Source organism: Mobula birostris, chromosome 20 (genome assembly GCF_030028105.1).
Source record: "Mobula birostris isolate sMobBir1 chromosome 20, sMobBir1.hap1, whole genome shotgun sequence".
Classification (NCBI taxonomy): domain Eukaryota; kingdom Metazoa; phylum Chordata; class Chondrichthyes; order Myliobatiformes; family Myliobatidae; genus Mobula; species Mobula birostris.
Genome location: NC_092389.1, coordinates 29580345 through 29607326, shown reverse-complemented (window position 1 = coordinate 29607326; position 26982 = coordinate 29580345). Strand labels below are relative to the sequence as shown.

The 26982-nt window shown below is 42.6% G+C and overlaps 1 protein-coding gene across 2 annotated transcripts in view; it reads left to right on the top strand.

Annotated features, from left to right (window-relative positions):
* The window catches only part of ilvbl (ilvB (bacterial acetolactate synthase)-like), a 105827-nt gene that overhangs the window by 66760 nt on the left and 12085 nt on the right, over window positions 1–26982 (top strand). For both annotated transcript variants that reach the window (XM_072238407.1, XM_072238406.1), the window contains exons 10-13: window positions 10246–10360; window positions 21054–21223; window positions 21928–21998; window positions 26209–26280. In XM_072238407.1, coding sequence (XP_072094508.1) covers window positions 10246–10360; window positions 21054–21223; window positions 21928–21998; window positions 26209–26280 — 428 coding nt within the window. The remainder of the gene's footprint in view (window positions 1–10245; window positions 10361–21053; window positions 21224–21927; window positions 21999–26208; window positions 26281–26982) is intronic.

Here is a 26982-nt window from a genome sequence, read left to right as displayed (position 1 = left end):
GTCATACTGTCAAGGCACAGTCTTGACCAATTTGTTTCATCAATATTACTGTTCAGATCCGTTTCCCATTTTTGTTTTGACTTGTGAATTCCTTGTTTAATTGTCTGTTTTTGAATCAAATTATACATACAAGAAATAAATTTTTTAATTTTTCCTTTTTGAATTAAAATTTCAATTCCATTGGGTTTTGGCAAAAACATTGTTTGACCCAGTTTGCCTTTTAAGTAAGCCCTTAATTGAAGGTAACAAAAGAAAGTGTTGTTTGATATTTTATATTTATTCTTTAGTTGTTCAAATGACATCAATATACTTCGTTCATAACAGTCTCCTATAGATCTAATCCCTTTTTGGTACCAATTATATAAAAGTTGATTATCCATTATAAAAGGAATAAGCCTATTTTGGAACAAAGGTCTCCTTGCTAATAAAGATTTCTTTATTTCATTATCAACATTTATCTTATTCCATAGATCAATCAAATGTTTTAATATAGGAGATTCTTTCTTTTCCCGTATCCATTTAGATTCCCATTTATATATAAAGTCTTCAGGTATATTTTCTCCTATCTTGCCTAATTCTATTTTAATCCATGCTGGTTTTCGATCATCGAAGAAAGATGCAATAAATCTAAGTTGATTTGCTTTATAATAGTTTTTAAAGTTTGGAAGTTGTAACTCTCCTAACCCAAATTTACATGTCAATTTTTCCAGTGATATTCTTGACATCTTACCTTTCCAAAGAAATTTTCTCACACATTTATTTAACTCTTGAAAAAATTTCTGTGGCAATTGTATTGGTAATGTTTGAAACAAATACTGTAATCTAGGAAATATATTCATTTTTACAACATTGACTCTACCTACTAATGTTATTGGTAGTATCATCCATTTGTCAAGATCTTCTTGAATTTTTTTCAATAGTGGTAAATAATTAAATTTATATAAATTCTTTACATCGTTATTAAGTCTTATACCTAAATACTTTATACCATTTACCGGCCATCTAAATTGGGTTGCTAATCGACATTGGCTATAGTCTCCTTTAGTAAGAGGTAAAATTTCACTTCTATCCCAATTTATTTTATACCCTGATACTTTCCCATATTCATCCAATCTAGAAGATAATTTATGTAACGAATGCTGTGGGTTTGTTAAATAAATCAAAACATCATCAGCAAATAGGTTAATTTTATATTCCTCCTGATTAAGTCTAAAACCCTCAATAGCTGGATCAATTCTAATTAGTTCTGCTAATGGCTCTATCACCAGTACAAATAAAGCAGGTGATAATGGACAACCTTGTCTAGTTGACCTTTTTAACTGGAATGGTGTTGAAATTTGAGTATTTCTCACTACTTTAGCATTAGGGTTAGTTTTTAAAGTTTTAATCCAGTTTGTAAAAGATGTTCCTAACCCATATTTTTGTAATACCTTAAATAAAAAATCCCATTCCAATCTATCAAATGCTTTTTCTGCATCCAAGGCTACTACTATACTTATCTCCTCCCTTTTTTGTGTCAAATGAATTATACTGAGTAGCCGAGTTACATTATCTGCCAATTGTCTATTTTTAATAAATCCTGTTTGATCCATATGTATTAATTTTGGTAAATATTTAGATAATCTATTCGATAAAATTTTTGCTATTATTTTATAATGCGTGTTCAACAAAGAAATAGGCCTGTATGATGTTGGTTTTAAAGGATCTCTGTCTTTTTTTGGCAATACTATTACAATCGCTGTTGAAAAAGGTTCTGGGAGTTTATGTATTTTTTCTGCTTGACGTATTAACTCTATAAAGGGAGGAAATAATAAATCTTTAAACTTTTTATAAAATTCAGGTGGAAAACCATCTTCTCCTGGAGATTTATTACTTTGAAGTGATCATAAAGCTTCTTCAACCTCTTTTAATGTAAAAGGCATATCTAATCCCTTCTGTTCTTCCAAATTCAATTTTGGAAGAGTTACTTGTGATAAAAACCTTTCTATCTCATTAACCTCATTTTGTGATTCTGATTGATATAATTCAGAATAGAAACTTTTGAAGGTTTCATTAATTTCTAAAGGTTTATAAGTAATTTTATTTGCACTTGTTCTAATTGCATTTATCGTTTTGGAAGCTTGTTCTGTTTTCAACTGCCAAGCAAGAATTTTATGTGCTCTCTCACCTAACTCATAATACCTTTGCTTAGTTCTTATAATTGCTTTCTCCATTCTGTATGTCTGAAGCGTATTATATTGTAACTTCTTATTGACAAGTTGCCTTCGTTTTTCTTCTGTCATATGACTTTGAGATTCTTTTTCTAATTTTATAATCTCTTTTTCCAATTGATCTAGTTCTGCCATATATTCTTTCTTAATTTTAGACGTAAAACTTATTATCTGACCCCTCAAATATGCTTTCATCGCATCCCATAATATAAATTTATCATCCACTGAATGAGAGTTTGTATCCAAAAAAAATTGGATCTGCTTTTTCATAAAATCACAAAAATCTTGATGTTTTAATAATGTTGAATTAAATCTCCATCTATAAGCCACTTCTTCCTTATCAGTCATTATTATTGTCATTAATAGAGGAGAATGATCTGACAATATTCTTGCTTTATATTCCATATTTTTCACTCTGTGTTGAATATGCATTGATAATAGGAAAAGATCTATCCTTGAATAAGTTTTGCGTCTATTAGAATAGAATGAATAGTCTCTTTCTTTGGGATTGATTCTTCTCCGTATATCAATCAAATTTAAATCTTTCATCAATGATAAAGTTAGTTTTACTACTTTCGATTTTGTGACAGCCTTAGTTGATCTAACTAAGATTGGGTCTAAGCAAAAATTAAAATCTCCTCCTATTAATATTTTTTCATGTGCATCAGCCAAATTCAAAAAAGCTTCTTGTATAAATTTTGCATCATTTTCATTTGGTGCATAAATATTCATGAAAGTCCAAAATTCAGGAAAAAGTTGACAGTGTATAATCACATATCTCCCCGCAGAATCGGTTATTACATTTTGTATTCTAATTGGTAACGTTTTATTGATCAAAATTGCTACTCCTCTCGCTTTTGAATTAAATGAAGCTGCAACAACATTACCCACCCAATCTCTCTTTAATTTCTGATGTTCTGTTTCTGTTAAATGCGTTTCCTGTAAGAAGGCTAAATCTACCTTCATTTTCTTAATATGTGTTAAGATTCTTTTTCTTTTCACCGGTCCATTAAACCCATTAACATTAAAACGCAAAAAATTCAATAAATTAGTCATTATTCTTAACAAAGTTACTCCAATCTAAAACATTACTTAACTTCTCAACTCTCATAGTTCCTTGGGGAATCTCTTTGAACTTCACCATGTTGCTATGTGTTTCCCTCCCAATCATCCAGGCAAAAAGAAAGAAATGAAAGATAGATATGATACAAAAAGAGAAATAACAAAATACCCCCTTACTAATGTTGTGAATGAAAAGATACACAACACTACCCCCCTCCATTTTGCGGGTCGTGGCTATTGCCATGCTTGCACACATGAATAGCGTAGCGATTGGTCAGTATTTCTTCCAGCTCCCCCGTAACAAAAAAATTGTGTATATATATAAAAATTAATGTCACTATTCCCAGCTATTATTCCTCAAATTTTAACCTTTCTTCCCTTTCCTCATATAATTAATAATATATTTATATATTCATCCGCCTTTAAAAATCCAGCAGGTCTATCCCTTGACCCAGTCTTCATCTTCAATCCATCTCGCTCCCCTGGGTTTGTTCCTGTATCTGGTGAATATTCAAAGAATCTCACACAAACTCCTCCACTTTCCGGTAATCGTCAAAAAATCTTTTTTCTCCGCCAGCCAAAAAAATCTTCAAGGTTGCAGGATAACGCAATATAAATTGATAACCGTGATCCCATAGGACTTTTTTCACTGGATTAAATTTCTTCCTTCTCTTCAAAAGCTCATAACTTATGTCAGGGTAGAAAAAAACTTTCTTCCCTTCTATCATCAATGGCCCTTTTCTATTCTTGGCAGCTTGGGCAGCCGCCTGTAAAATCCTTTCTTTGACTTGAAATCTTAAGAATTTTATTAAAATTGATCATGGATATTGGTCATCTTGTGGTTTTGGTCTTAGAGCTCTATGTGCCCGCTCAATTTCAATTAGTCGGTCTTCCTCTTTCATTTGCAAAGTTTCTGGGATCCATCTTTGAAAAAATTCTATTGGATTGTCTCCATTTTCCAGACAAGCATATCATTTTCTGTTTTTTCCACTCTATCGTTAATATGCTCCATTGTTCTTTCCATCTTCTGAAGTTTCTTATCCATTTTGTCCTGTCTTTTCATAGCTTTATCATAGCACATCTTTATGTCTCTAAGCTCTGTTCTTAGTTTTCTTAGTTCAGCCGTTACTTGCAATAAAGCCTCTCTTATGTCTGCATTGCATCCTTTACTTCCAGTCTCTTCTAGTTCTTCCTCCTCTTCTTCATCTGTATTCTCTGTGGTATCCAATTCTGACTCTGAGTCACTTTCACTTGCAGTGGCCGTCGGTTCTTGTAGTTTGAGTTGTATCGATTTGCGCATGCGCAATTCCGGCATCTTCTTCCCAGGGACCGCTACCGTCGCCATTGCTCCCTGTTCTTCTACGCCAGAGATAAAATACGTCTCCTCCGAAGGAGATCCAACCTGAATTTGAGGCTCCATCGCTGCAGTAGGCCCTTTTTTCTTCCCATCTCGCGGCAGCTTCGCAACAACAGATTTCTTCTGTTGCGGTTTACGAGGCATATCGTAAAATAGTCTTGAGAAGCTTATAAGTAGTTTTCGGAAAGTATTTATTAACTTTGCTTTGTTTAAATGGTACTTTGCTGATTTTTTACGGGAGAGCTGGATTTACACGTCTCAATCCCACGTCATCACATGACGTCCCCCATGACTATTTCTTTTAATGTACAGTATGACATGAAATTTGTTGTTTAGACAGCAATACAGCACAAGACAAAAAATACTACAAATTACAATAAAAATACTGTTCATAAACAGCACAAAAGAGGAATAGCGAGGTAGTGTTCATTGACTGTTCAGATATCTGATGGCAGAGGGGAAGGAGCTGTTCCAGGCTTCTGTGCTTCCTCCCTGATGGTAGAATGAGAAGCGGGTATGTCTTGGATGGCAAGGTCCTTAATGGTGGACACCTCTTTCTTGAGGCATCACCTTTTGGAGATTCCTCGATGGTCGGGCGGTTTGTGCCTGTTAGTATTTCAAGTCAATGACCATGCTTCAGAACTGCATAGGTGAAAAAAGACAAGCAAATTTAAAGTTGCAAAAAGGAAAGTTAAAAAGGAATGGCTGTGATAGGGTGGAGACCAAGGTTGCCTAGTTAACATAATTGCTTTTGGTGACTATCTAGGAAAGGGAAAGGAATGTTTACAAATTATAGCTGATCAATCTGGAGGAGCATAAATGGAAAAAAATAACTGAGGATATTAAAAAAATGAAAATGTTCTGGAGCTGTGAAATGCGGAACTCAGCAGTTACTGGAATCCAAAAAAAAAAGAAAAGGTCGTAAGCATTCAGCAGACCATATTGCATCTGCGGAGAAATAGGAGACTACAGTTAATGTTGCAGGTGAAAGATTAATTTTAGATCTGGCTGGCACTGACACAGCGAGAAAGGCAAATTATCTGAATTGATTAAATTCAGTTTTGAGTCCTAAAGACTAAAATGTGCCAAGATGGACAATGGGATGCTGTTCCTCAAGCCTACATTGTTTCGTTAGAACAGTGTAGGGGACCAAAGACAAAAATTGGAATGGGAGTTTGCTGGATAATTATAGTAGAAGGCAACTGGTTACTCTGTTACTCTCACAACTGAATGGCAGTGTTCGGCAAAGCCCTCACCCAGTGTGCATGTGGTTTCTCTGACAAAGGGAAGACCACATTCTGACCACTGGATGCAGTTGGATAGATTGGAAGTGCAAATGATTGCAGCTGAAGTTACACTGAGAAAGTAATTTGCAGAGTGCCTCCATTCGGTCCTCAGAGCAATTCTGAATCTCCGGTCATATTATTTCAATTCTTTGCATTCCTAGTTTAGCCTCCAACAGTATTCCAGCAAAGTTAGGACAAACTACCTAAGTTTGAGGAACAACATTTCATCTTCTGCCTTGGCATATTGCAGCCTTTGGTACTCGATATTCAACAATTTTGGATAACCAGCTTGTCCTATTTATTTGACTGGCCATTCCTGATACAAGATCCGCTGCAATATTAATCGAGGTTTTCTCTCTCTATAGATATTACATGACCTACCATAGAAACCATAGAAAAACTACAGCACAGAAACAGGCCTTTTGGTCCTTCTTGGCTGTGCAGAACCATCTTCTGCCTTATCCCACTGACCTGCTCACGGACCATATCCCTCCATACACCTCTCATCCAAGTATCTGTCCAATTTATTCTTAAATGTTAAAAAAGAACCCGCATTTACCACCTCGTCTGGCAGCTCATTCCACACTCCCACCACTCTCTGTGTGAAGAAGCCCCCCCTAATGTTCCCTTTAAACTTTTCCCCCCTCACCCTTAACCCATGTCCTCTGTTTTTTTTCTCCCCTTGCCTCAGTGGAAAAAACCTGCTTGCATTCACTCTATCTATACCCATCATAATTTTATATACCTCTATCAAATCTCCCCTCATTCTTCTACACTCCAGGGAATAAAGTCCTAACCTATTCAACCTTTCTCTGTAACTGAGTTTCTCAAGTCCTGGCAACATCCTTGTAAACCTTCTCTGCATTCTTTCAACCTTATTTATATCCTTCCTGTAATTTGGTGACCAAAACTGAACACAATACTCCAGATTCGGCCTCACCAATGCCTTATACAACCTCATCATAACATTCCAGCTCTTATACTCAATACTTTGATTAATAAAGGCCAATGTACCAAAAGCTCTCTTTACGGCCCCATCTACCTGTGACGCCACTTTTAGGGAATTTTGTATCTGTATTCCCAGATCCCTCTGTTCGACTGCACTCCACAGTGCCTTACCATTTACCCTGTATGTTTTACCTTGGTTTGTCCTTCTAATGTGCAATACCTCACACTTGTCTGTATTAAACTCCATCTGCCATTTTTCAGCCCATTTTTCCAGCTGGTCCAAGTCCCTCTGCAGGCTCTGAAAGCCTTCCTCACTGTCCACTACACCTCCAATCTTTGTATCATCAGCAAATTTGCTGATCCAATTTACCACATTATCATCCAGATCATTGATATAGATGACAAATAACAACGGACCCAGCACTGATCCCTGTGGCACACCACTAGTCACAGGTCTCCACTCGGAGAAGCAATTCTCTACTACCAATCTTTGGCTTCTTCCATTGAGCCAATGTCTAATCCAATTTACCACCTCTCCATGTATACCTAGCGACTGAATCTTCCTAACTAACCTCCCATGCGGGACCTTGTCAAAGGCCTTACTGAAGTTCATGTAGACAATATCCACTGCCTTCCCTTCATCCACTTTCCTGGTAACCTCATCGAAAAACTCCAATAGATTGGTCAAACATGACCTACCATGCACAAAGCCATGTTGACTCTCCCTGATAAGTTCCTGTCTATTCAAATGCTTGTAGATTCTGTCTCTTAGTACTCCCTCCAATAACTTACCCACTACTGACGTCAAACTTACCGGCCTATAATATCCCGGATTACTTTTCGATCCTTTTTTAAACAACGGAACAACATGAGCCACTCTCCAATCCTCCGGCACTTCACCCGTAGACAGCGACATTTTAAATATTTCTGCCAGGGCCCCTGCAATTTCAACACTAGTCTCCTTCAAGGTCCGAGGGAATACCCTGTCAGGTCCTGGGGATTTATCCACTTTAATTTGCCTCAAGATAGCAAGCACCTCCTCCTTTTCAATCTGTACAGTTTCCATGATCTCACTACCTGTTTCCCTTAATTCCATAGACTTCATGCCAGTTTCCTTAGTAAATGCAGACGCAAAAAACCCATTTAAGATCTCCCCCATTTCTTTTGGTTCCGCACATAGCCGACCACTCTGATCTTCAAGAGAACCAATTTTTTCCCTTACAATCTATTTATTCTTAATATACCTGTAAAAGCTCTTTGGATTATCCTTCACTTTGACTGCCAAGGCAACCTCATGTCTTTTAGCCCTCCTGATTTCCTTCTTAAGTATTTTCTTGCACTTTTTATACTCCTCAAGCACCTTATTTACTCCCTGTTTCCTATACATGTCATACAACTCTCTCTTCTTCTTTATCAGAGTTGCAATATCCCTTGAGAACCAAGGTTCCTTATTCCTATTCACTTTGCCTTTAATCCTGACAGGAACATACAAACTCTGCACTCTCAAAATTTCTCCTTTGAAGGCTTCCCACTTACCGATCACATCCATGCCAGAGAACAACCTGTCCCAATCCACGCTTTTTAGATCCTTTCTCATTTCTTCAAATTTGGCCTTCTTCCAGTTCAGAACCTCAACCCTAGGACCAGATCTATCCTTGTCCATGATCAAGTTGAAACTAATGGTGTTATGATCACTGGAACCAAAGTGCTCCCGTACACACACTTCCGTCACTTGTCCTAACTCGTTTCCTAACAGGAGATCCAAAATTGCATCCCCTCTAGTTGGTCCCTCTATATATTGATTTAGAAAACTTTCCTGAACACATTTTACAAACTCTAAACCATCTAGACCCCTAACAGTATGGGAGTCCCAATCTATATATGGAAAATTAAAATCTCCTACCACCACAACTTTATGTTTCCTGCAGTTGCCTGCTATCTCTCTGCAGATTTGCTCCTCCAATTCTCGCTGACTATTGGGTGGTCTATAATACAACCCCACTAATGTGGCCATACCTTTCCTGTTTCTCAGCTCCACCCATAAGGACTCAGTAGACAAGCCCTCTAATCTGTCCTGCCTGAGCACTGCTATAATATTTTCCCTAATAAGCAATGCTACTCCCCCACCTTTCATTCCTCTGCCTCGATCACATCTGAAACACCGGAACCCTGGAATATTAAGCTGCCAGTCCTGCCCCTCCTGTAGCCAAGTTTCACTGTTGGGTATTTCCAGCATTCTCATTTATTTTGACAATCGCTGTATTCTACATATCACAATTCTCTTCCTTTTTACCCCTCTCTTGTTCCACTGCATTTGTTCATTATTCTGTGATTTATCCTCCTTCAGACATCAGCTATAATTCTCAAACATTAACTCTCCTCCAGACATTGACCGCAATTCATAAACATAATCCTTCTCCTTGTTGGTTGCCAAAAACAATTCTTTCACCAGGACAACCTTGGTCTATCAACCCTATCACAGACATTTTCTTTTATCCCCACCTTTCCCTCGCTTTAAGAAAAAATGTCTCTCAGCTTTCCAGGCTTGAAGAAAGGTCATCACCCTGATACATTAACCATTTTTCTCTCCATCTTCTCCTAAGCTAAGTGCTGGCAGTGTTTTTTGGTTCTTGCATTGTTTAAAGGAACAGTAGTTCTTTTTATTAATATAAGGTGTTGAAAATTGTAAGCTGTGTCTATGCTATGTTGGCGCCAGAAACGTGGTGACTCTTGTGGGCTGCTCCCAGTACAATCCTTGTTGATTTGATTTGACGCAAATGATGGATTTCACAGTATGTTTCAATGTACATGTGACAAATAAAGCAAATCTTTAATCTTTATCTCTTTGTTACAAAGTAAACAGGACATAAACTTGTGCTCCCCCACCCATAGGGGGAGTCATTTCCCCCGGATCCCCTGGGATCAATTTCCATTTCCCCCGGGATCAATAAAGTATGACTATGACTATGACTATGACTATTCTCAGGGGAGAAATACTACGCTGCTTTAACCCTATTTCCTCTCAAGACTCTGCCCTCGAGGCATTTATGATGAAGGAACCTGTACAAGAAGCTGAATATAGGAGTGAAGACATTTTCAGTGCCTGTTACATAAGCAGTACTTATTGTTACTATTCAATATGTAATGACTATACTTTGTAACTTATTTAGATCAAATTGCTATGTTTATATTTTGAAGGGATGTTCTCCCTTTAGGCCATTGAAGTGAATAATTGACTGATTCTTGACCAAGTTACAGAGTTTTGTTAGAAAATTGCTTGACCTGGTCAGAAGTCACTCTTCTGAGAATTTGATCTTACTGAGATTTTCAGTTGTAGCTCCCCTTACAACATATCTAACTGTTGTGTCTTTGTTTCTTTCAGGAGATGCTGGTTCCTTTTTGGTTCAGTTGGCAGAAGGGCTAAAGGGCTATCAGGCTCCCAGTGAATGGACACAGTATCTGAAGGAGGAAGATATAAAGAAAGAGAAGGCCAATAGGTAGGATTATGAAGACAAAGGAAGCTGAATTCCCTGTAAATCTATTGGGACCATTTTTCTTTTCAGAACATTAATTACAAGGAATTATTACAAATGGCTTAAGCTAAACGGATGAGGAAGAGTAGGTTACATGTTTTGAGTTATTTAGGATGATTAGAATGAAGGGTAAAGTTTAATTGTAAGGAGGTTTGTGTGTTTGCAATTTCAGATATGTGAGATCTTTCAGCTTCAAGATAAGTAACGTGAAGATGGGTGGAAAGGCACATTGTAAGAGCACATTGTGATTCTACAGTGGGATAGAGAATGAGTGATTGAGCAAAAGTATGGCAAATGCAGTTTAATGTGGGGAAGTGTCAGGTCATGCCCTTCAGTGAGAAGAATCAAAAAGGATCACCTAAACAGAAAGAGACTGCAAGTGAGTGAAGTTTAGGGAGATCAAGGAACGAAGTTCAGAAAGATCACAAAAACTTAGCAAGCACATCTAACACATAGCTAACAAAGCATATGGCTTGTATTAGACCATATGACATTGGAGCAGAATTAAGTCATTCAGCCCACTGCGTATGATTTGCTATTTCATCATGGCTGATCCATTCCCTCTCAACCCCATTCTCCTGCCTTCTCCCCATAACCTTTCATGCTCTGACTAATCGAGAACCTATCAACCGCTGCCTTAAATACACCCTGTGACCTGACCTCCACAGTCGTCTGTGGCAATAAATTCCACAGATTCACCATCCTCTGGCTAAAGAAATTCCTCCTCATCTCTATTCTAAATGGATGTCTCTCTATTCTGTGGCCGTGCCCTTTGGTCCTAGGCTTCCCGGACACTGGAGCTTTGATCAGTGACCAATCGGGAGATCAGAAGCTTGAGAGGAGGGAATTTCACTCATGCTCATTGACGGAGTAGAAAAAGGCAGCAACTTGTGGCATTTTTTTGGAGATCTGACCAGTGACCAATTGGTGTTTGGGATTGATTAGCGGGAACAAATTAAAGGAAGGCAGGGGCAAGCACAGTGGCTGTATTTGGAGTGGGCAGAGTTAGACTGGTGATTTTGAGGCTTTAGCTTTTTGAAGCTTCAGCCAGAGAAGGGAAAAAAAGAAAAGCTAAAGGTAGAGCTCTTATTCACCCCACCTTCTTTTTGTAACTCTCGGTTTGGCTAGTGGCTTAATCTAGGGGAAGACAGCCCTTCGCCCGGCCAAACTTAAGAAATCTTGTTTGGGTGGATAATGCGTGATGTGTCTCCTGTTATAAATCAGTACCATGAAATAACAAACAGTACACAATATGCGATTAAACAATTGAGCTTTATAATTCTTAATTTAACTATATGGTTAGTAAAGAAACAGAAAAAAAGAAACGGGCCCATTCTCATGAAACAGTCTAATTCGGAACGCTGGAGCTCACAGTTCAGTCCACTGGTTTCCCGTCGACCTTCTCTGAGCGTAGCTGACCCTCGGACCCTCACTCCAAGTCCACTCCATCCGGTGGTCTACCAACCCTCTCCATTCGCGTCTTCTCTCCTCATCCCTCCCTGGCAAAAGACCGCAAAATCCCTGCTTCCAGACCCACAAGAAAGAACAACATCCCTCTCATTGGGTAGCACACATTCCAAAGCCCCCGTTATCTCTAGTCATAACCTAATCATTGCTGCTACAGAGAAACCATTACGTTAGCCGTGAAACATTACAGAGAGGCTATTACATTAGCAGTGAAACCTTACAGTGCATTACACTCTCCCCCCACCAAATTTAGTCATGTCCTCATGACGTTGAGATAATTCGCCAACCCTTCCTGCAAAACACAAAGTCCAACCCAGGTGTAAAAGGCAGTGATATAGCTCCCCAACATGGTAGGGGTTACCCTCTGTTCCCCTGGTGCTACGTAGGCCTGCCTATTCAGTGGTCTCCTAATTCTCTGAGACCTCCGTACCCTCTCACCTAGCTCTTCAGGTTCAGACACTACTGGGGATACTTCCGGTCTACCTGGCGAGGCCTCCCCCGACCTATCACTCATGCCCACCTGCACACGGACCCCTCGGTCCTGTGGCCAAGCCCCACTTCATCCCTTGCAGGGTTCTGCTGCAACCCAGGTTGACCACAGATAGACCCCCCCCCCCCCCCCGCCACTTCACCTGACTCAGCGGGATAAGGGCTGGAAGTCTCTTCCTCAATCAGTGGAGAGTTAGCAAAAGGCAGCATATACCACACATCCAGGTCCTGATCCTCTGAATCAGTATCCCTCTCAGGGGTGGGGGCCAGCATTACCTCTCCTGCTGTTGGCCCTGCAGTCACCCTGGTCACCGCAGAGTCTTCTGACTAGGTACCAAGTCGGGCTCTGGGTCTACCTGCCCCTCTTGTTCCAGGGGCAACAGGTGGTTCCGATGGAGAATCTTGACAGGCCCATTCCCATCCTCTGGTTTCACCCAGAAAACTGGTAGGCTTCGCATCTGACTCTCCACCACATAGGGTGTAGTCACCCAGCGGTCGGCCAACTTATGTTTCCCAGGCAGCCCCAAATTCCTTATGAGGACTCGGTCTCCTGGCGGGAGTTGGGAGAACCTAACCTCTTGATCATACCTCCTCTTATTTCCTTGATTCTGCTTGGCAGCTGTGACCCCAGCTAATTCATAAGCCTTTTTCAGCTCTCTGCTCATGTCAGTCACATACTTCAGGTAAGTCGTTGGTGGTAAGTCGCCCTTGTCAGTCCCAAAACAAAGGTCAATGGCCAACCTCTCCTTGCGCCCAAACATCAGACAGTATGGCGAGTACCCGATAACTCCATTTCAGGTACAGTTGTAACTGTGAACCAGATGCCCAGTATGTTGACTCCACCTGCTCTTGCTGATCTCCAGGGTCCCGAGTACGTCTAGCAAAGTCCGATTAAACCTCTCGGGCTGGGGATCACCCTGCGGGTGATAGGGCATAGTCCTCGACTTCTTGACTCCAAGCATGCCCGTTAACTTATGGATGAGTCTGCTCTCGAAATCCCGTCCCTGATCATTATGTATCCACCTGGGAAGGCCATAATAAATGAAATACTTCTCCCATAACTCTTTGGCCATCGTGGACGCCCTCTGAACCTTGGTGGGGAAAGCCTGCGCATATCTGGTGTAGTGGTCCGTGATGACTAAGACATTCGCCATGTTCCTGGCATCGGGTTCTATGGACAGGAAATCCATACACACCAGGTCTCGGGCCCTGCACTTTGCAAGTGGGACAAAGGAGCTGCCCGCGTAGGCAGTGTCTTCTGCCGTATGCATCGAATGCACGACTTGCAGTATTCTTTGACCTCCAAGTTCATTCGGGGCCAGTAAAACCGGTCTCTGAGCAATCCACAGGTCTTTTCCACCCCCAAATGTCCAGAATCATCATGAAATGACTTCAATGCAATCCTCCGATACTTCTCGGGCAGAACCAACTGGCAACGCTGAGGTCGGTCTGGGGGTGACGTGACCCGGTATAAGATCTGGTTCCACAACTCAAACCAAGGCCATTCTCTCAGTATGGAGGCACTGCTGCGTGTTTTGTCTTCTCCACCTGAGCCATATCTCCCTTTTCGACCGCTGACCAAATGATACCGATGCCCGGATCATCTCGCTGAGCAGCTGCCACTCCCCCAGAACTCAATTCCGGCAGCTGATTTGTCTTCAGAGCAGTCAAGTTACAGTAAACTTGGGGGATGGCGTTATCAGAAGCTCCCAATTGATCCACCGCTTGATCGTGCCTTCCTTGCCCTCTGCCTTTTGACACATGGCCTTCACCCCCGGGGCAGGGACGCTCTCCCACTCGTCGTCCCTGACCAGTCCCTCATGTGCCCGTCGGGACAAAGCATCAGCATCAATGTTCCTGCTTCCCGGCCGGTACTTCAGGCTGAATTCATAGGCAGACAACGCCGCCAACCACCGATGGCCTGTGGCATCCAGTTTTGCCGAGGTCAGGATATAAGTTAGGGGGTTGTTATCCGTTTTCACCTCAAACTTGGCCCCATAGAGGTAGTCATAGTCATACTTTATTGATCCCGGGGGAAATTGGTTTTTGTTACAGTTGCACCATAAATAATAAATAGTAATAGAACCATAAATAGTTAAATAGTAATATGTAAATTATGAAATAAGTCCAGGACCAGCCTATTGGCTCAGGGCGTTTGACCCTCCAAGGGAGGAGTTGTAAAGTTTGATGGCCGCAGGCAGGAATGACTTCCTATGACGCTCTGTGTTGCATCTCGGTGGAATGAGTCTCTGGCTGAATGTACTCCTATGCCCACCCAGTACATTATGTAGTGGATGGGAGACATTGTCCAAGATGGCATGCAACTTAGACAGCATCCTCTTTTCTGACCCCACCGTGAGAGAGTCCAGTTCCATCCCTACAATATCACTGGCCTTACGAATGAGTCTGTTGATTCTGTTGGTGTCTGCTACCCTCAGCCTGCTGCCCCAGCACACAACAGCAAACATGATAGCACTGGCCACCACAGACTCATAGAACATCCTCAGCATCGTCCGGCAGATGTTAAAGGACCTCAGTCTCCTCAGGAAATAGAGACGGCCCTGACCCTTCTTGTAGACAGCCTCAGTGTTCTTTGACCAGTCCAGTTTATTGTTAATTCGTATCCCCAAGTATTTGTAATCCTCCACCATATCCACACTGATCACTCAGCTTATCCACCACCGCCCATTTCAACGCCAAAAATTCCAACTTGTGCGTGGGATAGTTTTTCTCAGAGGGCGACAGACTCTGGCTGACAAATGCAACGGGTCTTAACCCAGTGCCCTGATCCTGATACAAGATGCCCTCTAAGACCTCTCGGCTGGCATCCGTGTGCAGGACATACGGCAATCGGGGGTCCACAAAAGCCAGCTCGGGCACCTGGGTCAGCAGCCCCTTCAACAACTGAAAGGCCTCTTCACATTTTGTATCCCACCTTGGTCCAAAGGGGTCCGACGGGCTAAGATGCTCTCCACCCGCCTGTCCTTTTTTCCCTCTCCCTTTCTTCCCCAAGGGAGGGTAACTGCACAGAAGCTGATTCAATGGGTGACTCACTTTCGCGTAGCCCTTCACGAATCTCTGATAGTAACCATAGAACCCAAGGAACAAGCGCAGAACACTCACAGTCTGGGGTGTTGGCCAAGTGGTCACCACCTCTATCTTAGCCGGATCTGCAGCTACTCCTCCGTAAGATTATGTGCCCAACGTAGCTAACAGACGTTTGGCAGAACTGGCACTTGTCCAGGGAAAGTTTCAACCCTTCAGCTTTCAGGCGGCCCAGCACCTTCAGCAGTCTCACTTCATGCTCTTCCAAGGTGGATCCAAATACTATGAGGTCATCCAAATACACCAACACCTCAAGCAAGTTCATCCCCCATTTATATGTTCCCTGGGGCATCCTTTTGAACTAGAAGAATCCCAGGGGACATATAATTGCTGTTTTCTCTTTGTCGGCCTCACTCATCGGGATCAGGTAATATCCACTCCTCAAGTCCAGCACAGTGAACCACTTCGCACCACTCAGACAATCCTCAGGACCGCATACTGGTCAGGGACGGTGCGCCTGTTCAGAGTCCTATAGTCCACATGCATCCATACCTTCCCATTCTTCTTCTGGGCCACTACTGTTGGGGACGCATAGGGGCTTCGGGACTCGGTGATCCCAGCTTCCTTCAACTTACACAAATGTTGCTGAATGTCCTCCACCTCTGCAGGGGCCAGCCTCCGCAATCGCACTCTAAACGGGGTGTCCTCGGTCACCTGGATAGTGTGACGAGTGCTCTTAGCAAAAAACCACATCAAACTCGCCAATGGAAAAGACACCTTCCAGCTTCAACATCTTCTCTACCAGCCTCCTTTTCCAACCCGGCGGTACCGGGGAGTCCCCAAAGTTGAATGACTCAGCGGTCAACTTTCCCCGTTTCCAATAGTTTCTCCCCAGCGTGCCTCACGGGGGCACTAGACATTACCGTCACCGGGAACAAATGCACCAGGGGCATCCCCTGCTTGAAGGTGACCTCCCTCTTCCTCGTGTTCCTGACGATCACTGTCATCCTGCTCACCTGTACAACCGAGGGCTTCTGTAATTCAGGCCTCAGCACTACCCCAGCAGGAAATCCTGACTCCCCCTCGTGGTCTTCTGGAGCGTCCACTAAGAGGGCCTCACCCTCAGGCACTCTAGGAAATTTGGGGGTCCCCATCACTCCTGCTACTTCCCTGGGCCGTACCATTGGCTTCGACTGGGTGAACCACACAGTCCCTCGTTTAAATTCAGTGTCCGGCCCAATGCTGCCACGCACTTCCTCAAAAGCACCTCGAAACCCCGGGTGCACAGACAATGTTCCCAGAAAGCTCTCCCCAGCCTTCTCCTTGTAGGCCCCCAAGAGCCTCTTCACAAGAGGGGTGTTGGTCCCCACCAAAATTGAAACGTCGCCCTTCTCAACAGGGTCCGGACAAACCAGCACTTATGTATCAAGAACCTCAGACACTCCCACGTCGGCCTCTGAGAACTCCAACCTCACTGACAAATAACCATCGTATGGATAATCACCAGCACTGATACCCCAGATCTCCAGTGCCCTGAATGGTGCCAATGGTAAATGCTTCAGATACTGGGTGTAAAACGAATGGTACAACAATGTGACCTGCGACCCAGTGTTGAGAATGGCTTTAGCATAAATACCCTCTATTCACAGCGACACGCTGGAGCATGGTCCCACTAAGCTTTCAGGAATAGGGCCTTTCGCTTTCGGGGGTTCCTTGGTACATTACTGGGAATGTGTTTCCCCAGAGACACCAGGCCGTTCCCTCACTGAGTCTCCTCTAAATTTCCCGACGCCTCTCCCTGCTTAGGTACCCAGGACTCACTCTCCTTCTGGCGTGACACCTGCTGCCAGAAGCCCTCCGCATTGTTTGTTCCCTTGGGGAATCTGCCCCCCCCCATCGGCTCCATCATATGGGGGGGTCACACCCTCTGATGACAGCCGACATACCTCCATTCTCAACTCTGCCACAATCTCCTCTACCACTCCCCGGGGTAGGCTATCTGTGGTCACTTCGCAGCAGGGGACTACTACCGAGGACTGTACCCTGCTGACGGAGTCCTCCCATGCCTCCAACGTGTTCTCCTCTTCCCGTACCTCTTTGATCGGCTCAACAAAAGATGGAGAGGGGCACATCTTACGAGACTATCGAAGACCCCAAGCAATCTGGGCACTCCTGGCTATCTGGTCCATTCTTAACTGATGCACCTTACCACCTGAATGACCCCTCTGCGCCGCAAACAATTTAGCTGCCTCTCTGGCCGAAAAATAAAAGCAGAAAGCTTCTCCCCCTTCTCTTGACGCATGTTCTGAAACCCCGCCATGAGCTCCATTGGGCTTCCTGTTGGGCCAAAAGCATTGTCCAGTGTTTGCATGTAATTGACAGCTGTTGTTATGGGATACCACAACCTGACGGCTCTCACAACGTTAGTGGCCCGCCCTTTCAAGCTCTGAACCAATCTCTGTTGCTTTATGTCATCAGAGCACGGCCACTCATCTAACAACTGAGAGGTCTGCTCTGCCCAAGTCTCATACTCCTCCTCCTCTTTTGGAGTGGGCGTTATTTCAGAGTATAGGCAGAGCCTACCATAGCTGGGTCTTTGAACCTGGGCATTTTCCCATCTTTTTGCCAGAGAGGTAAGGACGGATACTAACTCAGAACTCTCACTCTTCACTGGGGGTCATGGACTAATTAAACATTCCAATCCGACCACTCTTTCCCTTCACTCCTCAGAAACGATAGAACCCTGTCTTTGAAATCTCCGCCCCCCCCCCCCCCCAGCTAGCGCTACGTTAGCGCTGGTCTGCATTAAAACGAGAGCTGCTCCCGCCATTTTATCAAACCCCTACCCTGCAATCTCAACTTTAACAGTACTTCACAGACGAATTAACAATTCATCTGGAGTACGAATATCTACTCCACTGGTTCAATGCTCAGGGTAATCACACAACATCTAACAAAATCAATCCCGAACGATACCCCCACAATAGTAACTCTCGGTTCGGTAAATGGCTTAATCTAGGGGAAGACCGCCCTTGGCCCGGCCAAACTTAAGAAATCTTGTTTGGGTGGATAATGCGTGATGTGTCCCCTGTTACAAATCAATACCATGAAATAACAAACAGTACACAATATATGATTAAACGATTGAGCTTTATAATTCTTAATTTGACTATCTGGTTAGTAAAGAAACAGAAAAAAGAAAAGAGCCCATTCTCATGAAACAGTCTAATGCGCAACATTGGAGCTCACAGTTCAGTCTACTGGTTTCCCGTCGACCTTCTCCGAGCGTAGCCGACCCTCGGACCCTCACTCCAAGTCCACTCCATCCGGCGATCTACAAACTCCCCAATTGTGTCTTCTCTCCTCATCTCTCCTCATCTCTCCTCATCTCTCCCTATCTCTCCCTGGCAAAAGACTGCGAAATCCCTGCTCCCAGACCCACAAGAAAGAACAACATCCCTCTTGTTGGATAGCCCCACATGCCAAAGCCCCATTATCTCTAGTCATAACCCAAACACTGCTGCTACAGAGAAGCCATTACATTAGCAGTGAAACCTTACAGCATTTTACATTTGCTCAGTTAGGACAGTAGAGATGCCAGGCAGGATAGTTGAATGCTCCTCTCTCAGGATATGGGAAGGCAGGGAAATCTCCCGTATCCTTGACTACAACCGTGAGAAGTGAATCCAGCTGCAGCTTCTAATAATACACAATATGGAGTTAGAGCTGGAACTGGATGAACTCTGGATCATTCAGGAGGCTGAGGGGTTGAAAGATAGGACATATTGAGAGTTAGTTACACTCAAGGTGCAGAACATAGGAAACTGGGTGACAGTCAGGAAGGGGACAGGGGTTAAGGAGCCAGTGCGGAGTACCCCTGTGGCCACCCCCTTCAACATCAGGTTTGGATACTGTTTGGGGGGGATGATCTAGCAGAGGAAGATCACAGTGGTTGGGCCTCTGGCACTGAGTCTGGCTCTGTGACTCAGAAGGGAAGGGGGTGTGGGGGAGAAGAGGTGCACTGTAGTGATAGGGGATTCAATTGTTAGGGGAAGAGAAAGGAAGTTCTGTAGGCGAGAACAACGTTCCTGACACTATTCCATCTGCCACTTCTTTGCCCATTCTCCTAATCTGTTGAATTCCTTCTGCAACCTCCCTGCTTTTTCAACACTACCTATCCCTCCATCTGCCTTTGTATAGTCTGCAAACTTGACCACAAAGCCATCAATTCTGTCATCCAAATCATTGACATACAACATAAAAAGAAGCACTCCCAACACTGACCTCTGTGGAACACCATTAGTCACTGGCAGCCAATCAGAAAAGGCTCCCTTTCTTCCCACTCTTTCCCTTCTGCCAATTAGTTAGTGCCCTATTCATGTTCGTAGCTTTCCTGTAATACCATGGGCTCTAATCTTGTTAAGCAGCCTAATGTGCAACACCTTGTCAAAGGCTTTCTGAAAATCCAAGTACACAATATCCACTAATTCTCCTTTGTCTAGCTTGCTTGTTATTTCCTCAAAGAATTCCAACAGATTTGTCAGGCAAAATCTTTCCTTAAGGAAACCATGCTGATTGGGCCTATTTTATCATATGCCTCCAGGTACCCCAAAACCACATCCTTAACAATTGACTCCAATATCTTTCCAACCACTGAGGTCAGCCTAACTGGCCTATAATTTCCTTTCTTCTGCCTCCCTCCCTTTTTGAGTGGTATTTGCAATTCTCCAGTCCTCCAGAACCATGCCATAATCTATTGGATTCTTGAAAGATCATTACTAATTCCTCCACAATCTCTCCACCTACCTGTTTCAGAACCCCAGGGTATTGAAACAGGGTTGGATTTTAAGAATAGGGAGATTTTATACGAGAAGTTTGCAAGACCACATCTTAAACTCTGTGAAGAATTCTGGTCCCCTTAACTAAGAAAAGGTTTTGTAGCATTCAATGTAATACAAAGGAGTCTCACCAGCTCAATTCCTGGGTGCTTTATCAAGTGAGTTAGTTAGTTTGGGTCTGTATTCCTTTAAGCTTAGAAGAATAGGGGTAATCTTATTCAAATGTGTGAATCTGAAGGGACTTTTACAATATAGATGTTGAGATGTTTTCACTAGTGGGATAGTCACAAACAAGGGGACATAGCTGCAGGATAATGAGCCAGTTATTTAAAACTGAGGTGCATTGAAATCTCTCAGAAGGGAGTGTATCTCTAGAATTCTCTGCTCCACAGGTTGGTGGAGGCCAGATCATTAGATACATTTCAAGTAGAGATTGAGGAACTAAGGGCTTTGGGACTCTGGCACAGAATAGGAATTAGGCCGGCATAGGTTAGCCATAATAGTTTTGAATGGCGGGGCTGATTTGGGGGCTTAATGATTATTGCTCCTCTTTTCTTGTGTTCTTGTTGTTGAAAAAAAATTTCTTCTAAAAACATAAAATGTTGGAAATATTCGAAAGGCCAGGCTTTGAATAGGAAGAGAGGACATGTGTTTCCAGCCACTTTGATGGAACTATAATACATCTTTGGGGATTTTACTTGAACCCTACATATTGCCAGCTAAGAATGTTATAAAATTGTTGTCAATTGAGCCAGGTAATGTTTCACATTTTTGAGAACTTGATGAAATGTTCCGAAGATGCTTTATTTTTCTTCCAGTGAAAAGTCAGAGGAGAAAGTGGAAAAATATCTGAACCCTTTGAAGGTACTGCATCATGTTGAACGTTTGTTGGAGGAGGATAGCATAATTGTGACCGATGGTGGTGATTTTGTGGGCAGCGCTGCCTATATCTTGAAACCTCGAGGGCCTCTTCGATGGCTCGATCCTGGTAAGTGGTAAATGGATCATTCAAGAAGTTTCTAAGGTAGAATTGTGGGCAACAGGAATCTACCAGTGTTTTTTCTTGTGTGTGACTGAATGACTTCTTTTCCTGAAGAAATTTAATATTGTTCAGACCTGGATGAAGCTGAGGAATGATTTGTTGTCTGTATATAAAAACCAATTGATGCTTATTAGGAAGAGCTGATTAGTTCAGCATAGCTTCCAAGGACCTCAGATAGATAGTGTTTCTCAGTGCCTCACGTATAACCTGCCAACATGTAGCCTGCAACTTGTGGGCTGTTCTCTTCACAAGTGCTTCAGGCACTTGGCTTTTATGTCAAGAAAAGGCTCAGTGAGAATGACGCAGGAGATCAAGAAGCTAATTATCCATAAACGTAATATGTTCCTTGTTTAGGAGCTTCATCCTTCATTAAGGGGGAAAGAACCTACTCTCTAAAGACACCTGAAGACTTAGGTCCAGCAGAAAACCCAGGAACTAAAGAGCAGACGGTGGACAGAGAGAGCACAGGAGACTCAGAAACTCACTGGCAGCCATGACCTGTTTATGTTCTATAGTGTGGTAAATTCATTTATGGTGTAAATGCTATTCAGAAGCAAGGATAGGAGTGTCACGTTACTTTGTACGTATTTTTTAATTAGTTGAAACTATTCTGCATTTCTAATTGTTTATCTCTAATTTTTCTGTTCCAGGAGCTTTTGGGACACTCGGAGTGGGTGGCGGGTTTGCACTAGGGGCCAAGCTATGCAGACCAGATTCTCAGGTCAGTAGAACCTTTTGTGTTTTTTGTGCTGTACAAGCTGCCAAATGGGCATTTTATTATTCTGCTTATTTTGCTACTGACACACTCCACCCAGTCTTGTATTTTGGGATTAGTGAACTGAGCTGCAGAAATCTCTTCCGGTACAATACTCCTAGAAAATGAGATTGGGCAATCTTAAGCCATTTTAGGGAGTGTACCTACAACATTAAACCACTTACATTTTCAAAATTCTTTCAAAGCATGAGGATGGCTGGGGTTGATATAAATGTTTCAGATTCTAAGATGGGCTTGGAACCTGCTGAGAAACATAAGCCAGATTCTTGGCACACTTGGTTTATGGAAAGCATATAAAGCAAATGTTTTGTAGGCAATGTATTGCAAATTGCCATAGTGTTTAGCATACATACGGCTTTGCCATTAGCCCTGCGGGAGCAAAAGAGAATCGTTTTCTCTCTTAATTCCTTTGGTTTCAATAATTTGTTATAAATATGTCAGAAATTTAGGTGTGCTGTTTCCTGCTCTGTGTTTTATAGTCCCAAAACGAAACTCAACCTTGGAGGTTTACCACAATTAAAACTGTGGTGTCATATTCCTGCTAGTAGCAAATCCAAAGCCAAATTCAAAGTAATTATTTACATACTGTCTTGAGATTAATTTTCTTGCAGGCATACACAGTAAATACAAAAGAGCGCAATAGAATCAATGAAAAAATGTATGCAAACTAAGACGAACAACACTCACCCATCCTCATTACCCCATCTACCTGACTTCACCCATCATCTCCTAGCCTGTACTACTTCCCCTCCCTCCATCTTCTTATTCTGGCTTCTTCCCTCTTCCTTTTCAATTCTGATGAAGGGTCTCAGCCCAAAACATCAACTCTTTAATCCTTTCCAGAGATGCTGCCTGACCTGCTGAGTTCCTCCAGCGTTTTGTGTGTGTTGCTCTGGATTTCCAGCATCTGTAGAATCTCTTGTGATTACAGACGAGCAACCAATGTGCAAAGGGCAGCAAATTATGCAAATACAGTACTGTACAAAAGTCTTGGCCACACATATATAGCTCACACTTTTGAACAGTACTGTAGTAATTTTATGTATTGCACTGTACTGCTGCAGCAAAAAAGCAAAAAAACAAATATCTTGACATAGGTGAGTGGTGATTAACCTGATTTTGAAAAGGGTCTCTATTGTAGACTGAGAGTGGGAAGGGGACAGAGAGAGAGGAATCATGGTTGGGAAAAGGGAACGAGAGAGGGAACGGAGCAGGAAGCGCCAGAGAGACATTCTGTAATGGTCAATAAACCAATTATTTGACCTTGCCTCGTGTCTCAGGGTTGGGTGTGTCTGCACCCACGCCAACCCCCTGCCCCTGCCACTCTTTTCTGCCACCTGTCCCACACCCTTTCCGTGAGGCTGCAACCTCACCATTCCCAACATCCTTTGCTCCCACCAGATTTACAAACTCGCTCTCTGCTCCACATTAACAAATACAGTACTGTGCAAAAGTCATAGGCACCCTAGCTAATATACGTATATGTCTAAGACTTCTGCACAGTACTGTAAGTCAGGTGTCCGTAAGCTGGGGAGGACATGTATGAGAAATTACTCTGCTCTCACTATCACTGGGAATAGAGGAACTTTACTGAAACATTGAGTGTATGTGTTCAGGCTTCTGTACCACCTCTTTGATGGTAGCAATGAGAAGAGGGCTCTTCCTGGGGTCCTTAATGATGGATGCAGCCTTTTTGAGGCATCGCCTTTTGAAGATGTCCTCGATGCTGGGAAAGCCATTGCCCATGAAGGTGCTTGCTGAGTTTGCAACTTTCTGGAGCTTTTTCTGATCCTGCGCAGTGCCCCCCTCTCCATACCAGATGGTGATGCAACCAGTAAGAATGCTCTCCATGGTACATCTGTAGAAATTTGCTAGTCTTTGGTGACGTACAAAAGTATAAACTACATTTATTATCAAAGTATGTATACTTAATACAACCTTGAGATTCGTCTTCTTAAAGGAACCCAATAGAACCCATTAAAAAGACTGTCAAACACCCAGTGTGCAAAAAAGAAAAAACAAATCACGCAAAGAATAAAGAGTAAGCAAATAACATTTAGAACTAAAGTTCACAAAAGTGAGTTCACATCCAGGAAGCCAGTCACATCCAAACCAGGAGCCCGTTAGTTGCAGTCCACAGCCTCAGTTCAGCACAGAGCCGAGTAAACCTTGCCACATGGTCAGCTGAACACTGGTCTGTCCCTCGCCTCCAGTGCCAACCCCCTGACCTTTTCGATTTGGCCCTTCACTTCGTTTGACCCGACCTTTCCAATCTGGTCCATCACTTAAATTGGTCAACCCTTGGCTCGTTCCTTGCTCTCAGACCCAGGCCCTGCCGCTTCAATACACTCTTGGGCCTGGGCCCCACTGCCTCAATTCGGCCTGTAATCGACCTTTCCAATCTGGTCTTTCACTTAAATTGATCAAACATCGGCTCGTTTCTTGGGCATGGGCTCCGCTGCCTTGACTCTGCTTCGCCTCGGTTTTACTGCTTTGAATTGCTACCAAGACTGCTCCAGCAATAACCATACCACCGAGATGCAACACAGAGTGTCATAGGAAGTCATTCCTGCCTGTGGCCATCAAACTTTACAACTCTTCCCTTGGAGGGTCAGACACCCTGAGCCAATAGGCTGGTCCTGGACTTATTTCCTGGCATAATTTACATATTACTATTTAATTATTTATAGTTTTATTACTATTTAATTATTTATGGTGCAACTGTAACGAAGAACAATTTCCCCCGGGATCAATAAAGTATGACTATGACTATGACTATGACATTGGCTCATTCCTTGTTCTTGGGCCTGGGCCCTGCCGCCTTGATTCAACTCATATTCGCTACGCCACGCCACCTTCGTCCTGTACCTTTGAGACTTCAGTTCACACTGCAAAAATGCCAGGCTGTAGGACAGTTCAAAAGCTCAACTCTGAAAGGGAAGTTACAGGCTATTGATTGCGGTGATCGTTTCATAGAAGAAGGGTGATTAATAAAGTAGTTCATAGTTTTCTTTGGTGTCACTAAGTCGTTACTGTGTTCCACCAGTGCCATCTTAAACCAGAAGTCTCCTCAAGCTCCTAATGAAATATAACTGCTGTTGTGCCTTCTTTGTATTTGCATTGATATGTCGGACCCAGGATAGACCTTCAGAGATGTTGACACTCAGGAACTTGAAACTGCTTACCCTTTCCACTGCTAATCCCTCGATGTGGACTGGTGTGTGTTCCCTCAATTTACCCATGATGACAGATGGAACTTAATCCTGAAAAGTACAAGCTGATGCACTTTGGTTACTAAAAAACGTAGGATATACACATTAAATGGCAAATCCTTGGTTAGTACGAGGAACAGAAAGATACTTGTGTACAACTTCAAGGATCCTTGAATATAATCACACAGGTAATATGAAGACATGCAGCATCTGTGCTTTCATTAGCTGGAGCAAAGAATATAAGAGCGGGAGGTTATGTTACAACTATATAAATCACTTGTTAGGCTACTTCTGGCTGCCCTGCTATAAGGATATGATTGTACTGGAGAGAATGTAGAGGGGGTTCATCAGGGTGTTGGCTGGGATGGAATATTTCAGTTATGAGGAGAGAATGGATGGGCTGGGTTTGTTTTTCTTGTAGGAGAGAAGACTGGAGGGGTGACCTGATAGATATGTAGATAGGGCACACAGAAAAGAACTGTTCCCCTTAGCAGAGGTGTCTAAAACTAGCAGTATGGTTAAGGGTTAAAGGTTTAGAGGAAATACAAGAAAGAATATTTTCACCTAGAGGGTGGTTAGAATCTGGGACACACTGCCTGAGATGGAGACTTTCACAATATTTAAATAGTATCTAGATGAACACTTGAATTGTCAATTTATGGAAGGCTATGGACCAAGTGCTGATAAATGGGACGAGTTTAGCATTATACATAAGTACTTTATGGTTGATATGGATGTAGTTTGCTTTAAGGCCTATACCTGTACTGTATGATTCTACAACTCTATGCAAGGTAAACTTGCTGAGAGATCAATTGACTTAATTCACAAACATTAACATCAGAATTTTAAAATATAGACTCAGTTTTACAATTCTTGCTGCATTCTCTGTCTAAGGTAATGATGCAAGGCTCTGCTCTATCGGAATCTGTGTTTAATTTTTCTAGGTTTGGATCATTTATGGGGATGGTTCCCTGGGCTACAGTATTGCAGAATTTGACACTTTTAAACGACACAAGGTAAGTGTTGTACTTTTGCTAAAATTAACCAATTTTATTACAAAACCTTGGGCTGGATGCTGAGTGCAGTCTCCCCCTAAATGATATCTTACCAGCATGCCACCATTGGGCATAAAAGTACAGGTTGTCTTGATGCTGCCTTTTTGTCAGCCATCTCTTTGCACTATATTAGTTTTCTTAGACCATAAGACATGGGAGCAGAATTAAGCCATTTGGCCCATTGGGTCTGACCGCCAGGTGTTCATGGCTGATTTACTTTCCCCTCACCCCATTTTCCTGCCTTCTCCCTGTAACCTTTGATGCCTTACTTTTCAGAAACCTGTCAACTTCTCCTTTAAATTTACCTAATGACTTGGCTTTCACAGCTGTCTGTGGCAATTAATTCCACAGATTCACCACCATCTGGCTAAAGAAATTCCTCATCTCTTTTCTAAAGGGATGTCCTTCTATTCTGGAAGCTGGGCCCTCTGGTCCTAAAATCTTCCATTATTGGGAACATCCTGTACACATCCAGTCTATCTAGACTATTCTTGTCAGAATAGTTTCTGCTTGGGTTTCCTGGACCATAATTGAGTCAGCCCTGGGGCAGCTTGTTCTTAGCTTTTGGAAGTATGTACATTATCTAAAATTTCCTTCTTCCAGTCAAGTCAATTTTTGTCCAATTGCAGTCTTCTGACACGTTGAAATATTTTTAATATGTTA